Below are 16,471 nucleotides of genomic sequence, written 5' to 3'. Positions count from 1 at the left end.
CCAGACCAAAGCATCCCAGGGGTGCAACTGGGACGAGGAATCTTTATTCCCAAAAGCATGCAAAATGCCTTAAGAGAGAGTCCTCTTTCTTAAACGTACCGACCCGCACCGACCTGCATTTTTTTTTTTTTCGTAGTCATTCCTGAGAAAACCTGAGGAGGGCGGTTCATAAATACCTACAGCAAGCCTCACTGACTTTATTTCCTTGTTTTTATTTTTCTGATTGGCTGGCTGACTATCATGAAAATGCTGTAGATAAAAAGCATCTGTCCTTATAGCAAGCCTGTCATAATCTTGTGAATAAGATGTAGAAATATAGAAAAGAATAGATGACTTGTAGGCTTTGTTCCAGTTCTAAGTTTTATAAAATAGTTTTAAGGGAAAGCCCCAGGTACCCATAGCTAATCTCCATTCCCACATGTTTTCTTCGGTGGTCTGATTAAGCTGTCTGTTTTAAAAGGGGCTGGCTCTTCTCCACTCCCCTTCTCCAAGCTAGAACATCCCTGAAAACTGATAGAAATCTAAGCTTCAGTTGATTTAATTCTCTGTTCTCTCTCTCTAAGAGGTCCTACATCACAGGAGAGCTAATATTTCTAACTAGTCCTTATGAAAGTTGCTGAGCCCATGTGGAGCTGCAAGAAAAGCTCCCCTCGCCCTCCTTTTAATTAGATACTTGCAGAAGAATGTAGCCAGCTGCAATATTATATAGATAGCAGGTGACCAATATCAGTTTCTTTCTAAGTCGTCCTGCCATTTCCAAAGAGTTGAGCAGTCATTCCCTCAAATCAAGCATGCCTTCCAGTTGCTGCCCACGCCCCTGCCCTTTGGGCTTGTGGATCCCAGTTTCTTTCTGGGTGCTAATAACCACTCTGTCCATTTCTCCCGACTCGGTGTCTTCCAGGTGAGTGGGGTGTCAAACATCTGCCCAGGTTGCACTGCAAGCCACCAGTCTCAAGAAGGGGGTTGGCCAAAGATTCAGATTATGCTTCTGGTTTTGAACATTGTTTGCTTACAGGACAGTCATGAAGTCAGGCTCAGAGCTGGTGAAGGCCGGGTTACGAGCATTCTTTGAAAATGCAGCCGAAGACTTAGAGAAGACTTCAGAAAACCTGAAGCTCGGCAAGTTTACCCATTCCAGAACGCAGAAGAAAGGCGTCTCTCAGAATATAAACTACACCACGGTGGCTCTGCTCCCCATCCTGAAGTCCATCTTTGAGCATGTGGCCCAGCATCAGTTCGGGGTGGATTTACTCTGTGAGTCACCTGCTGCCCGTCATGCATTCATGTGCATCTGGCCACGGATCAATAGGACGTGTGTGGCTCATTCCCTTAGGCTGACCTTGAGGACACAGTAGAGATAACTCTTCCACCTTTTTCCCTTCTTAGATTTAAAAATGAAGTCATAGACTCTTGGAGGGGAAGAAATGCCCAAATTTGAGTATATAATATTTCATCTTTTCCCACTGTTTTTCAGGACCAGAATTTTCCCACCCACTGGTTTAGCTCTCAGCCATTGTGTTCTCACTTAATTTCAATAGGTTATCTGAGAAATCCAGCAAGAGATATAGGTTGCTCCCAGACCACCAATTTTCCTGTAAAGAAGCTTTAATGTATTCATTGGATACCAGGAGCAAAGAGAAGCTGCTAACATTTCATTGTCTAAGCCTCCAGTAGAAGACCGTCGTGGGTTGGTTTTCTTTCAGTTTGCATTTGGTACCCTGTCCGGCCCTCTTATACTGCCACCAAGCTTCAGTTTCACACTTTAAATGGTGGCACATGATTTAATTAGTTTAACCAGTTGTCAGTAGCCAAGGCTGTGTCTTCCATAGCCTTCGACGGGGAAAATCAGTTATTTCCATGGGGTTAGGGGGACAGGTAGGGGAACATTCAAACTCGCTACTCTGTGTCATGGACACAATGCACTTCCTTGTTGAAAAATTAAAAATTAAATTAGTTCTCTTTATGTTAAATTGGTTCCAGTCTTATCATGAGTTCCATACGTTAATAGAGGCACGTAGCCTGCCCATTAAGTTCGTAAGCAAAACACGCCCTTCCCTTGGGAAACACGGCAAAATCATGATACAGTTGAACTACCTTTTGAAAAACATCAGAGGACTTGGAACAGGTGGACATGAGGAATTTTGCTCTGTCTCTGCAGAGGTAGGGACATTGTACATATCTCCCTAAGAAAGGAACAAAAGGCTCATTCAAACTTCTTTGATTTCTTGCATTCTTCCTTTCAAAAGAAGGAGATCGTGCTCTGGATAAAATTTGATTACAGCGTCTCCCTCTATTGGAGGGGAAAAAAATACCCATATGGAAGGACTCATTAGTCAAGTGATTCCTTTCCCTGAGAAGCAATGTGATCTGTGTCAGGAGTCCTACAAAGGAATTGGGATAGCTCAATGGAGGGTGTTTTTCTGTTGGTGTTTCCTCTCCCAGTTCAGCAACTGGCATTTGAGTAGAGAGGGGCTATATTTGTTAAAAAAGAGAGAAAGAGAGGTCTTTGGCTCTTAGGTGATGCCACCACATGTTTTCTGTTTGCAGACCCTTTCTGCGTGCAGGAGGTGGGCCACTGGGATTGATGAACAGGAATGACAGCTCTTGTTTGGTCTTTTCAGTGGGTGACGTGCAGATTTCATGCTACCATATACTGTGCAGCCTCTACTCCCTTGGGACAGGAAAGAACATCTATGTTGAAAGGTAATTAGCGAACAAAAGAAGCTAACACATTCAGGCTGAATGTGTTACTTACATCTTTAAACATTTAACAATAGCATCTTTTCAATCCAGCAAAAGCGAAATGCTCACTGAAATGGCTTGGTGATTTTGAGCCTAGGGTATGAAATGTTTACGGCAGTATAAAATGTGTTAATGAGGCTTCTGAGATGTATGCCTTCCCTGGCGATAGCTGCAGAATGTATGTGGCTGGAGCAGCAATATAGCCAAGCTAAATCATGTGCTGGTGGCCAAAAAAAAGTCGAAGAAATGTCTCTTTTTTCATAATCACAGTTTCCAAATAGCCTCCAGAGTTCCTGTGGTTAAAGCTTGCTGAGAAGCTCAAGGGACGTGAGGCGGTTGCTTTAGTGTTTAATGAGTTTCTGTGTGATACAGCCCTGGACCTTTACCATTCTCGGCTGTCACATTAGCTGTAGTTTTAGACAAGTCCACACTTTGAAAGCAGAGATGCTCTTCAATGGTCTTGAGTCTGAACAGGCAGATTTGCTGAGATGCTTAGCTTCCTGCTCTACTCACCACTCTGCCTGGAGCGATGGAGGCCTTCGGTGACCGCCTGCTTTTCACCATCAAATGCCGTGTGTTGTGTGGTTCTGTTTAAATCCACGGGGAAGATCAGGAAGATAAACACAGTGTTAGCCAAACCCTAGACTTAGTCTTACCCTTGGAAGACGTTTTTTCCCTCTTCTGCCTTTTCAGTCAACGATACTGAAGGATTTTGATCTGTGCTTAAAATTATTTAATCTAAACATCCCCTTGGTATCCATGCTCCATGGGCCTCCTCAGTTTATGATACCTTTACAAACAAACCAATGGTAAATCCCCATTTCACATCGAAACTTACATAAATTCTAATTGCAATTTCTCAATAAAGTAAAGACAAGACTTGGGCTCCTTCAAGAACTCAAGAACTGATGACTTGAAATCATGTGCTAATAACCAAACAATGTTGAAGAAATGTCTATGTCATCATAATTACTGCTTTTAAGTAGCTTCTAGAGTTCAAGAAATCAACTGGAGGACTAATGACTAATTTATTTTGATTATGATTGTAATTCCTTAGAGCTATGTAGCTTTCCTTATTGTTTTACATGAAATATAGATAAATAGTTCTATCCTTTAATAGGAACTGGGCAGACAAAAGTCATAACCATATTTTATACCAAATCAACAAGAAACTTAATAAAATTTTTTCTGTTTAATACAGAATTTCACTTAGGGAAGGTATCTTTACTTTCATTAAGCATTTGTGAATATTTTCTCAATATCTTTTCTTATTCTGTCAGTTTCTATGTGCGTATATACATACATCTATATGTGTATGTGTTTCTTTATACAATCTTTTGAAAAGCTTATGCATTATTCTCTTTTTAAAAAAGAAGAAAATTCAAAGAAAGGTCAACTCTGAAATGTCAGACCAGAAAAAGACTTCTTCATATGACTTTTTATATTTTATTCATATTCTCACAGCACTGTGAATATTGGTACCTGTGTTTTATACTCCACACAGGTAGAAAGCCAGGCTTGAAGAAGCCCCTAGATCAAATATGCCCCTGTTGTCTCTCCATTAGTTAATGAAACAACTAAGGACATAAAGATTTAAAATCCTCGAGTTGTGATGCTGCCACCATTAATGACTTTTATTTGTTTATTTTCTCTTGTATTGTGAAAGTAAGACATACTTATTCAAAAAAGAAATCAAACAGTACAGACATATGTAAAGTTAAAAGTCTGCTGTTTTCTTCACCCCAGACCACCCCACCTAGTAACAGTTTGGTGTATACCATTCCAGGTGTTTTCTACATGTGTAAGTTCTTACACATGTTGGATCATAATATTGCTTTGCAACTTTGTCTTGTTGGATGAAGCTAAAAACTGAATTTCTTTATCATACAACTCATATTTTTAATTTATCATTTAGATAAAATCATCATTAATTCTCTACTTTAAAAAAGATTAGCAAGTTTAGTACATTTACATTTCTAGCTACTTCCTATCCTTTCGACCTTTCCTTTTTTGCTATGTAATTCCTTATAACACATACATTTTATTTTGGAATATTCTAGAACTAATGTTCCTTGAGTTGTTTACCTTGGTTTGTATTTAAATGATTCAGTGTGTAGCCAATCCTTTTGAACTGTGACTTTCCCATTCCAAAACTCTTACTTTGATTTATCTCTTTCGTTTTTTGGCGGTACGCGGGCCTCTCACTGCTGTGGCCTCTCCCGTTGCGGAGCACAGGTTCCGGACGCGCAGGCTCAGCGGCCATGGCTCACGGGCCCAGCCGCTCCGCGGCATGTGGGATCTTCTCGGACCGGGGCACGAACCCGCGTCCCCTGCATGGGCAGGTGGACTCTCAACCACTGCGCCACCAGGGAAGCCCTGATTTATCTCTTGGTTGGCCAGATTCATCATATGTAGTTGCTTCTGTAAGAGCCCTACTCTTGAGTCTTTGCATATTTTGGACTATCATCCTTTGACTTTATATGTGAACAGTTTCCGTGGTATAAAATCCTTGGGTCATAATTCTCCTTCCTCGGAAGTGTATAGCCTTTGCTTCTTTGTGTTCTGACAGTGTGTGTTCCTTGAATCCGGTGATTTGTTCCCCACACACGTGACTTTGCCGTGGGAGGGGAGAAGCTGCTGCTCACTGGGTTCTTTCTTTGGTCTTGAAGCTCATTCACTTCACTACTACCGTCTCCCGGGGTTGTCCTTTCTGTATCAGCCCCTGCACTTCTTCTCAGAACTTAATATGCCCCCTCCGTCTTCAGAACTAGGTCCTCGTTTATTTAACGAGTCTTTCATTTTATTATATTGTTGTTGGGTTTTTTGTCTTAGCTGTTGTTCAAAGAGCGAAATTATATGTATTTATTGGCTTTTTCCTTAACCTCCCACATCTCTCATTTTCTCCTCAGTAACTTTTAGCTAATTGTTCTTTTCTGAAACTATCTCCATATTAATATCCCTTCTTATATTCTGTGAGGGTAGAGAGAAGTTTTCTGGTTTTTTCCTGGATAATTCTTCCTCTGAACTCTATTTCTTGGCCATTAGGTACATTTCTAGTTCTCAGGAAGGGAAAGGAGTACGTGTGTGTGTGTGATGCACGTATGCGTGTGCGTGTATGTGTGTTCAGTGGAGGAGAGTGGACGGGGCTGAAACATCAGGCAGCTTCAAAACCTAGAAGCTGACTGAGAACTCTTTCTCACCGTATCAGCAGTGCCTTTAGCCCTAGGAGTCATCCACCCTTATCCTTTGGTGTCCTTCCTCAACCAGAGTAAACAGCTGGTGCAGATGAGAGGTTGGTGAAATTCCTGGTGCATCCTATAGAATAGGCCTTTTGCTTAGTGATTTAATGTATGTTTCTTCTCTGCTTTAGAGGAGTTGAGGCAGCAGCTACAAAACAGGTTACTTCTCACTCTTTCACTCTACCTCACCTCCACTGGTTCTCCAGGCCAGGCGTCCAGGTCATAGTTGTGGCAGATGGCATGCACACTCCTTCCTACTCTGGTCCTGCCTGCCACTCTGCAGGATGGAACCTGAGTCCCACACACGTCCAACAGGTCTCCCAGGGCCTGCTCACACCCTTAAGTCTCATTGTTTCAAGCAAAACTCCTTTCCTGGGCTCCTCAAAACCCCCATATTTACTTCCAATGATGTCTACACTCTGCTCTAGGTCTTGAAAGAATGTTTCAGTTTCAGCATCTTCACTTGATTTGGTCCATACTTTGCAGTATGAAGTTATCACACATTTTCTAATTTCAGCACAGATCTAAATTTCTTCCCAAATTTTTCCCCAGCTCTTGTGGGTTTTAGGGAGGAAAGTATTGGCTTGGCCAAAAAGTTTGTTCCAGCTTTTCTGTAAGATGTTACGGAAAAACCCAAATGAACTTTTTGGCCAACCCAATATAACGAAACCCACCATTTCTCTACCACCTTTTACTGAAGTTTCTTTGGCTAATGAATGTCTGTAGGGTTGCAAAGGAACCACTCAATATAGCTTGAGTGCATTGTGCATAGAAAAGAACCGGACACCTCAGTGATAGTGTTGACTGTGAGAAGGAAAACGTCATTGAAACAGAGTGGAGACCTCTTTCGGGATATTTTCTAATTGAGGCAATACTGAGATGGTCACTGACAAGCAAAGTTTTCAGATACAGAATTTCAGGGTAGGGTAAAGGCTTTCGTGTATTTAAACATGGAGAATACTTAACATTCTTTAATCTGGATATACTTTGATTAATTGATAGAGCATTTGATGGGGGTGCATCAAGAAAACTAAGTTTTGTAATTAACTGCATTGAGCATTGACTCTCCATTTTATTTCAAATTAAAACTTTATTTTTGCCTTCACACTTTAGAAATGTTTATATCTTCCTTCCTGCTTTGCCCCCTTTGACCAGTTTTGTTCTGATCAAACATGGCTTTCCCTAAACCACTGAGATTACTAGTATTTCTATCTAGAACCTTGCTCTGCCTCCACTTTCTGCCCCTGTGCTACGTGTTGCTTCCTCTCCTTAGCATCCTCTGGAATTTACATGAAGGAACTTTCAAAATTGCAAAGCACCAGATATGTGCAGGCATAATTATTATTACCATGATGACTTTGTCTCTGCCTGTGTCCCGGATGATAGACCATTGAGAAGCAAGGTCCCAGTCCATGGAAATAAAATTGAGAGGTCAACTTAGGAAGTAACAAGAACTGAAATACAAATTGAACCAAAGTGAAAAGCAGGAAGGGAGGGATAAATTAGGAATTTGGGATTAACAGATACACACCACTATATAGAACATAGATAAACAACAAAGACCTACTGTAGAGCACAGGGAACTATATTCAATATCTTGTAGTAACCTATAGTGGAAACAAATCTGAAAAAGAATATATACACACACATACACCAAATCACTTTGCTTCACACCTGTTACATTATAAATCAACTAAAAAAAAGTAAATTGAACCGTCTTCAGTCTGTCAGCATTGACCAAGTACTATTATATGAAAAATACTGTTCTAGGCAATAAGAGCTAAGGCAGGGGGTGGGTGGGTAGGGGGAGAGTGAGTTTCTCTATCCACTGATAAACTCTTCCAGTAGATCCTTTAGTTGCCATGGAACTGTTTCTGTAGCCCTTGCTCTGCTTGGTCTATACCCACACTGCCCCCTGGGGGGGCACTGATGATCAGAGAAGCATTTTAACAGCAGGCCTTTGCCAGGCTCAGTCCCCCTTGGACCTGGAGACCCAGGTCATTCACTCTGGTATTTCACAACCAGGAACATTAATTGGCAGACTTCTGGGCTTTACTTTTACAGAACTTCTAACAGCGAGGCCAGGAGAACCGTTGTTTCTCCCTCACAACTGATTAGCATCACTGTGTGCTCCAGACTAGAAAATGCCAGTGTGTGGGCTTGTAGAGACTCAGTTTGTCAGTAATTAATATTATACTTGTCCCTCTCCTTTGAGTCAGGGAATCAGCAGAGCACTAGAGAACTGTCTTTTGCTCCAAGGATTGCCTTTTATCAGATGAACTTCCTATAAGTCCACTTTCAGGAGATCACAACTTTTCATTTTGGTGAGAGAAAGAGAAAGGAAGGAATAATGGGTTTAGTACCAAGACAACCCAGGACCAGCTGTTTCCAAGGTTCCCCTCCCTGGGCCAAGTAAAATTTGCTCTCAAATTTGATATTACCCCTGGTCATTCCTGATTTTCACCCAGATTTTTTTCCTTACTCAAAGCTCTCTCTATGGTATTTCTTTCCTTTCGTAATTTAACTCTTTATTTCCTTTTCCTCCTCAAAAGGCAAGACTAATGAGAGGAAATGGGGTATCTCTCCTCACTGGCTGGCCCCTGGGGTTGGTTAAAATGGAGAGACTGTTGACTAAAAAAACAGCCCCTGTGTGTCCTCATGTTTGATGCGTACAGGCCCTCACTCTGCTCAGCTGTCCCTGAGGGTGTTGGGCCCTTCTCATGCCTCTCCACCACCACCGTGAGCGTAGCAAAGAAGGGAGGGGATGGGGGAAGAAGAGGTGGAGAGAAGGGGAGGTGGGAGAACAGGCCTGGCCCGGGCCTGCTCAGAGGTGAAGCAGCTTTGCAAAGCTTCCCAGAGAGGGGCCTGGTCTCTGCGGTCTCCACAGCCCCCCTGCCTCCCCTGCTTTCTCCCTCCACCACTGATGCAGCCTCCAAATGGAGCCGGGCAGCACACACAGGGCCCAGGGGGGCTGCTGCTCTGTCTCCAGAGCAGACCTGGATGGGGCGAGTTAACAGACAGACCTTCCACGGAAGGACAAGGCTGTGCTGTTAGCTGAGAGCTGCCTGTCCGGTTGAGGGCATTCTTGCTTGCTAGAGGCTAATTTGAAAGTTATCTGCTCAAATACTTCGTGGCCAAATAAGCTGTCAGCTGGTCCCCTAAAAGCTGAGCCCAAGAAGAAGATACAAGATAAGGAATAAAACCATGTATATTAATTGTCTTTGAAAGTAATGAAAAGATCTCATTTTTCATAAGTTTGCTAACTTGGCTAAGATTGTGTGGGAATTCCAAGGGATACACAGCTTTCTACCTATTCACTCACCCACCCTCTCCCTCCTTCCTCTCTCTGGTCCAGGAGATTCCTCTGGCATCTCAAGCAGAACAGTTCTGTGTACCCCCAGGCTAGCCCCCTGCAGATTCTGATTCTACCCCAGATAGCCCTGTCAAGTCAGTTTTTCAGGACGAGTTAAGATCACATTTTTAATCCAGCTCAAATGTGTATCTTCCTGTGTGCTATAATGAAGTTGCAGGTTGATTTTAATCCTTATAATTAGACCATAAAGACGTGTTATTTTGTCATACTGCATCAGGGTTCTGTGTTTCCTTCCCGCATTCATTTCACCACCTGGAAGCCAAAGGCCAAGGTTAGGACTACCTCGCTCACCCCTCAGTAAACAGTGACTCCCCTAGCCAGCCCCCTGCCTTGCCCCATAGTAAATGCTTGTTATCCCATCCAGAGACCCTGCAGCTTTGACATTCTTTCTTCTTGGTGCTGCTGGAATCGGTGGCTGTTGTCATAGTGAAGGGCAGTTAACGCGGTCTTGGGTTTGGGTTTTGGTGGGAGCTGAAGGGAACCCTGAGAACTGAATGCCTTCCTGTTTCCACAGAATTGCAGTAGTAGGTTGTTTGCTCTTGGCTCCAAGTGTGCCCTCTCTAGCCGGCGGTTTTCTCCATGATGATTCTGTAACAGCCCCCAAGATGCAGCCTGACACCCCCCACTCCCAAAGCTTCTGCTACTGGGCTTCATATACACAGTATCCATGCTCAATTTGAGTTCATCAGTCACAGAGGAAGGCAGCAACCCTGTAAGCCTGAACCCTGTAAGCCCTTCCAACTCTTCATTATCGACCTACTGTCTGCATTTCCCACTAGCTATCTTTGTATCACAGTCTAACAAAGGACTCACATTATTGGAAGAAATGTTTCCCCTTGTTTGGAAACTGACATCACTTGTGTAACTCACAAGGCGGGCATGTAGTCTGTCTGTGATTGAATGCCAGTGAGTGGCAGAGAAAAGATATTGATGGGTGGAAACCAGATGGCTCTGGTCTCCCATTCATCAGAAAGCAACAGATGTCAGTCCCCATATGGGGCCCTTCTAGCCAGCACTGTCACTGTGTCATCTCACTAGCAGAAAGGACCTGCGGGGTTAGAAAGTACAACTCCAAGGCTAAGCCCAGGTCTGCGAGGGGGAAGCACTATTTCAGTACTAGCTCTGCTTTGACCAGCTGGTGGGCTGGTTCCCATCAGTTATTCTTGCAGCCTTGGTTATCCTGCAAGGAGCACAACGCCTCTTAGCCGGAGAACGATTGGGTTGGCCAAAGAGTTCGTTCGGGTTTTTGGCCAATCCGATACAAATCTGAACTAGGAATCCCAAGCGTTTTGTTTTTGACTGATTGCTTGTTTCACAGAAGGACTTAAAACCCAGAGCTTAATACATGGTGGAAACACAAATGTTTGTGGAAAAAAAGAGAAGTAATAGGTGTCAGAGCTCTTTCATCTAAATCAAGCAATGTGTTTTAGGACCTGTCATTTCTCTCGCAAAGCAGGCTTTTAGTTTTGTGCCTTATTGGTGCTTTTGGCCCATTATCTGCTGTTCCCACTGGTGGACACAAGCTCCAGTCACAGGGAACAGGCACAGAGAAATTACACAGAAGATTTCAAAACATTCTGGGAACCAGGAAGATCCGATTCAATTTGGATGCCAGCAAAACTTGCCCTCAGAGATGCTGGGAGAGAAGAACAAAGCTACACAGTGTATTATATCACCTTAGTTGCTTAAGAACTAGGTACCAGGGAGTGAGACCATTGTAAACCGTTGGTTAGTGTCCAGAGAAAGCTGAGGGAGGGGGAAGAGCATGCAACCTTGCTGAGCCTGGGGCCCAGGCTGTCCAGGGGAGCCATCTATGGGGAAGTGGCCCACCAATGCATGGGGCCAGCATGGGGCTGTCACCACTTCTAAATGGACTTCTTTGTTTCCAGGCAACGTCCTGCCCTCGGAGAATGCCTGGCCTCACTGGCAGGTGCCATACCAGTGGCATTCCTGGAGCCCACCCTTGACTGCTACAACCCACTCTCAGTCTTCAACGCCAAAACCCCCAGGGAGAGGTCTAGTAAGTATCATCCCACAGAGGTCATCACTGATGTGCTTGAAGAAAGCAGCGGGAGGGAAGGCCACGCAGGCAGGGACGGCAGCCTGCAGCACTGTGGCTGGTTCACGTGGTCTGGGAGCGGCCAGGAGGTCAGAACTGGGACCGTGTGGCACATCTCCATCTTGCTGGAAAAGTGGGCACAGGCAGGTACTTTGTTAGCACTAGACTTTGGTTTCATCTTCTGTAAAATGAGGAGACAGTGTAGTTGATTTCTAAATCCCTTGATTCCTAAAAATTCAGGTTCTCCTGTCTTCCCTGGTCTCCGTTCTCTTTCTGCACCTGGGGATATGACTGCCCTTTACAGTTCCTTTCCAGAGTGTCAGTGGGAGGGGCACAGCTGCACTAATAACCTTGTTACACTTCTTTTTTTTTTTTTTTTCTGGTACGCGGGCCTCTCACTGCTGTGGCCTCTCCCGTTGCGGAGCACAGGCTCTGGGCGCGCAGGCTCAGCGGCCATGGCTCACGGGCCCAGCCGCTCCGCGGCATGTGGGATCTTCCCAGACCGGGGCACGAACCCGTGTCCCCTGCATCAGCAGGTGGACCCTCAACCACTGCGCCACCAGGGAAACCCTCGTTACACTCTTCAAGTCCACAGACAGGCCATGTTTCCAAGGATGATAACCACGTGTTCTCCATCTTCGGGGAAAATAAAGCAGAGAAAAACACAAGAAGGAACTGAAATTCTACAAGAAAGAGAATTTGACAGGAGTGTTGATGCACTGAGTTCTAGAACAGTGGTCGGCAAACTCTGGCCACGGGCCTCATCTGGCCTGCTGCTGATTTTTGTAGATGGTGTTTTATTAGAACATGGCCACACCCACTCATTTACATGTGGTCTGCAGCTGCTTTAGCACTGTGTAGGGGAGGAAAAATAATTTTCCCTCTACCCTTCATCGTTCTTGGCCGAGAACCCCCCCACTAAAAAGAGACAGAATGACAGGAGAAAGACAGACTTTTACTCATGTACCTATGTGTACATAAGGGAGCCCCACAAAGATATGAGGCTCAAAACCAGCCCAACAATTGAGGCTTATACACCATCCTGATCTACGGAAAGGGTTAGGCGTCTGGGGCTTCAAAGGGGGTAGCCATTCATGGGAAAGTGAGAAGAGGAAGGATTTGGTGAACAGTTTGCCCTGCCATGCACATGAGTCTTTCAGATGAAAAAGTGATCTCGGGCAAGAGCTCTCTTCTGGTACAGGCACTTGTATCTAAGGTGAACTTTCCTTATAAATGCAGATTTTCCTTACCAAAGAGTAACTCTGTTTTCAGACACTCTCCTGGGTCTGCAGTTTCTTAAAACTAATCAGCTCAAAGTAACCCCTCTGCCAAAGGGGCGTATTTGGGGGTGGCCCATTCTGTTCCCCTTCAACTGCAGTGACACAGTTGAGTAGTGGCAGCAAAGACTGTCGGGCCTGCAATGGCTAACCTATTTACTGTCTGACCCCTTTATAGGAAAAGTTTTCCCACCCCCTCTTCTAGGATAACCTAGAACTGGAATCCAAGGCAGGTGGTAAACCTGCTTCTGGAGGGTAGAAGAGAGAGTCCCCACGTATGGATGAATTGTGATCCTGCTGAATGGCAATGGATTAGAACAGAGGAGCTTCCAGCAGGAACCTTGAAGGAAGCCTGGACTCCAACGGGAAAGAACTACAATGATTTGATGCGACATGAAGCAAAAATTACCACACCGTGGGTCTGATCAATATTAAGAAAAACAGACCCCAAAAAATCATAGTAAACCATTTCTAACCAGAACCTGTCCTATTCAGAACCCATATTTTCTTAAAATATTGATGCACAGTACCAGCAGGTGACTAGACTGTGCATCCATTCCATTTGGTTCAAGCCCCCTTTTCAAGCTCTCATGGGTCCTAGGGGTTCTAGGAGAGGAAAGGTTCCTGTCACACTCTTCTCTGTCACCACTCTTCTTTCCGTCTAAGGATCCAGAGTACTAATAAGCCTTGGTGGCTCTATTCTCACTTGCTTTTATTACTTCAGATAAAAGAAGCACATGAGCCCCAGAAAGGATGACCAGGACAATTTAGACAAGACTGTTTAAAGTTCTCTTCCTGAGCCTAGAATACGGCGGAGACTAGTGTTCTCAGAGCTCGTCGAGGGAGAAGCATCGCCAAGATGCCTCCACGTTCCAAAGTCTCTCAGTTAATTCCCCAACCTCCTTAGCCTCATCTCACCCTTCCTCCTCTTTCATGGACTAGGAAAAATATAGTTCCAACCTTGTTTTTCTCTGCCATCTCATGATTCCGAATGAGTCACATCTTGCAGCTAAAGTAGGAGCTGAACAACTGAGCAGGCTTTGGCAATGTTGAGGAAGGGCTGTGACATCTGTAGGCAAAAGCCAGCAAAAATGTTGCTCCCCAACTCCAGAGGGACATGGGTCCAGTCATGACAGTGCTGGATACTTATACGTTTATTCTGCTCCAACTGTGATTCAAGAAAAAGTGTGTCTCTGTGTATCACCAACGTATAGAGCTTGCACCTTGGGAAAGAGAGAGACCTACTCTGCTCTTGAGCTCCCAGAGGTAAGCCTGTGCGCCACAACTACTGAGCCTGCGCTCTAGAGCCTGCGAGCCACAGCTACTGAGCCCACACGCCACAATACTGAAGCCCACCCACCTAGAGCCCATGCTCCGCAGCAATGAGAAGCCCGCATACCGCAAGGAAGAGTAGACCCCGCTCACCGCAACTAGAGAAAGCCCGTGCAGAGCAACAAAGACCCAAGGCAGCCAAAAATAAATAAAATCAAATCTTAAAAAAAAAAAAATGAATCAACAAAGACTGAATGCTGACCATGTGTATGGCTGTTGAAAAGTAGAGTGTACGCGAATATTTATTCTGGGATAACCAGCTTTGCCTGGAGCCAGAGAATGACTGATGGCTTGATGGACTCTGAGAAGGTAGACTTCATTCCTTATACAAAGTAGGTGGCCTGAGGGACCAAGCAGGGAAAGGAATGTGACAGATGATGTGACGTGACCAATGATGTGAGTCTTTGGTTGAGAAATACAATATGAACTGATTTATCAAGGCTTCAGTCAGTTGGGCATCTCTATTAATTAACAGTTGGTGTTTTGCCAGCGGAGTTACTCATATTAGGAACTCTTCTATCTTGTAATGTCCTGGAGCATTTTCTGACTCATCCAAACACTGGAAAAGGTCTAATACTGTTATGTGCTAGATAAAACTAGATAAAATCTTTGGTTATGTGTGGCAGTAGTCTATTAATCAGAATAGTAGATTGACCAAAACATCCTACTCACCAGCCAGTTTACTTCCCAAATCCTTATTGGAAAAATCAACCAGAGAGAAAGGAGGTCCAGTTTCCATGTAAGCTGTCTGCCTATACTACAGAGACGGCGCTCTCTGATGCTGTCTTCTTGAGGGAAGAGCTGCTTGGTGAAGAAAATACTACTTTGGAATCTAACTCAGTGGTTCCCAGTGGTTCTCAGACACTAGGATGTATTAGAATCATTCGAAAGGCTTGCTAAAGAAGGCCAAGTCCTACCCCTAGAGTTTCTAATTCAGTAAGTCTGGATTCTGAAGGTCCTAACAAGTTTCCAGGTGATGCTGCCACTGCTGGTGGGAGGATTTCACTTTGAGAACCATTGATCTAGCAGATGAAAGGCCAGTGTGTTCTAATGGTCCCCTCTTACATTCTTGTGTCTGATTCTAATAGGACCCAGCTGAGCTGTTTTTCAGGTAGATAACTCAGCAGCATTCATTCTGCGGGTTTATTATGTGGCATTTGAAGAACAAAACAACACGTACATCACAAATGTTTCTTCCCCTCGAGGACCAACTACATATAAATAACTTTTAAAGGTCATTGTAATGACTCCAGTGAAGCAACCTCAAGCAACTCTGTGTTTCTCTTAGGTAGGAAAAAAAAGTGTCCATGATGATGTATTCTCTGTGTGACATTTAAACACACACACGCCCCGAGCCTTCTCACGTATAATTTTACAGCAAACAGTTGTAAACTTCAGTTGCATCTGTGGCAGTTGGCATTGTTCTGTGTGCAGAGCTTGACGGTAGAATGTTTGACGGTACTGTTCGTACCTATTGATTCTGACACTGTATGTGTCAAACGATTTTGTTCATGAGAGTCTCCCCAGACCCCCATGTTGATGTCACCCCCGATTCTTGCTGCTCTGCAGCAAGGTACAGGCTGGACTTGTTCTCTGCAAATGACCAGCATTGGCAGTGGATGGTGTCTAACCTGTATAATTCCCTTACGCTGTAAATCATAGGAGTTCGATGTTCTTTGGCTTTCATGCTACTAGTCCTTTTGAATTGTCTGGATTTAAAGGACACTGGTTCACTCCTAACTTCCAAGGAAGAGAGATCTGTAGCCTTCTCCCTGCCAAAAGGCCATACCGATAGCAACAGAAAATCACAGTTAGGGAAAGGGTGTTAGCACCTCATAGGGCCTGCTCCATAGCAGGGAGGCTCTTCCGAATCGTCCATCACTGTGCAGCTGCACACCGTCTCCTAGAACCACTTGTAACAGCTACCGATTCATTGTCTCCAAGGCAGCCAGGATTATTCTGGATCTCTGCTCCAGGCAGGAAAATTATGACAGAAATCAAGACAGTCCCTTCAATTGGCCAATATTCCTAAAAGCCAAGGAATTTGCTGTGGCCTCTTATTCATTAACACTTCCATTCCTATGGACTTAAAATCTAGAAAAGAGAGATTTCACACCAGCAGTAACCCCGTGGCAAAGGGCCTACAGGCACAACCCAGTTCACTAAATGTCACATTTTATTTGAAGTTTCTGCTTTGTCCTTTGAAATTCATGAGAACTTTACACTTTACTCCTAATATCAAAAAGAATTTCCTCAAATCTTCTAGTGGATCTAATAGGCTCCACTAGTGGATCTAAAATGCACCACATTTTCCTGTTGCTTCTCTGACTCCCTAGCCCCCCTGGTGTCTGATGCTTCGGCCCCACTGTGAGAAGTTTGGCCTGTGGGTGGAGTCTGCAATGAGCTGCCTCCCAGGCCCAGGTGGACCCTGGGGGCTATGACATAAATG

At 44.3% G+C, this 16,471-nt stretch overlaps 1 protein-coding gene across 1 annotated transcript in view; it reads left to right on the top strand.

Moving 5' to 3' along the window:
* Nucleotides 1-16,471, top strand: part of RYR3 (ryanodine receptor 3) — a 563,044-nt gene that overhangs the window by 477,661 nt on the left and 68,912 nt on the right. Inside the window, 3 exon segments of the mRNA XM_060146948.1 lie at nt 1,016-1,254; nt 2,622-2,703; nt 11,244-11,374. Coding sequence (XP_060002931.1) covers nt 1,016-1,254; nt 2,622-2,703; nt 11,244-11,374 — 452 coding nt within the window.

Source organism: Lagenorhynchus albirostris, chromosome 1 (assembly GCF_949774975.1).
Source record: "Lagenorhynchus albirostris chromosome 1, mLagAlb1.1, whole genome shotgun sequence".
NCBI classification, from domain to species: Eukaryota; Metazoa; Chordata; class Mammalia; order Artiodactyla; family Delphinidae; genus Lagenorhynchus; species Lagenorhynchus albirostris.
This window is presented reverse-complemented; position numbering and strand designations above follow the sequence as displayed.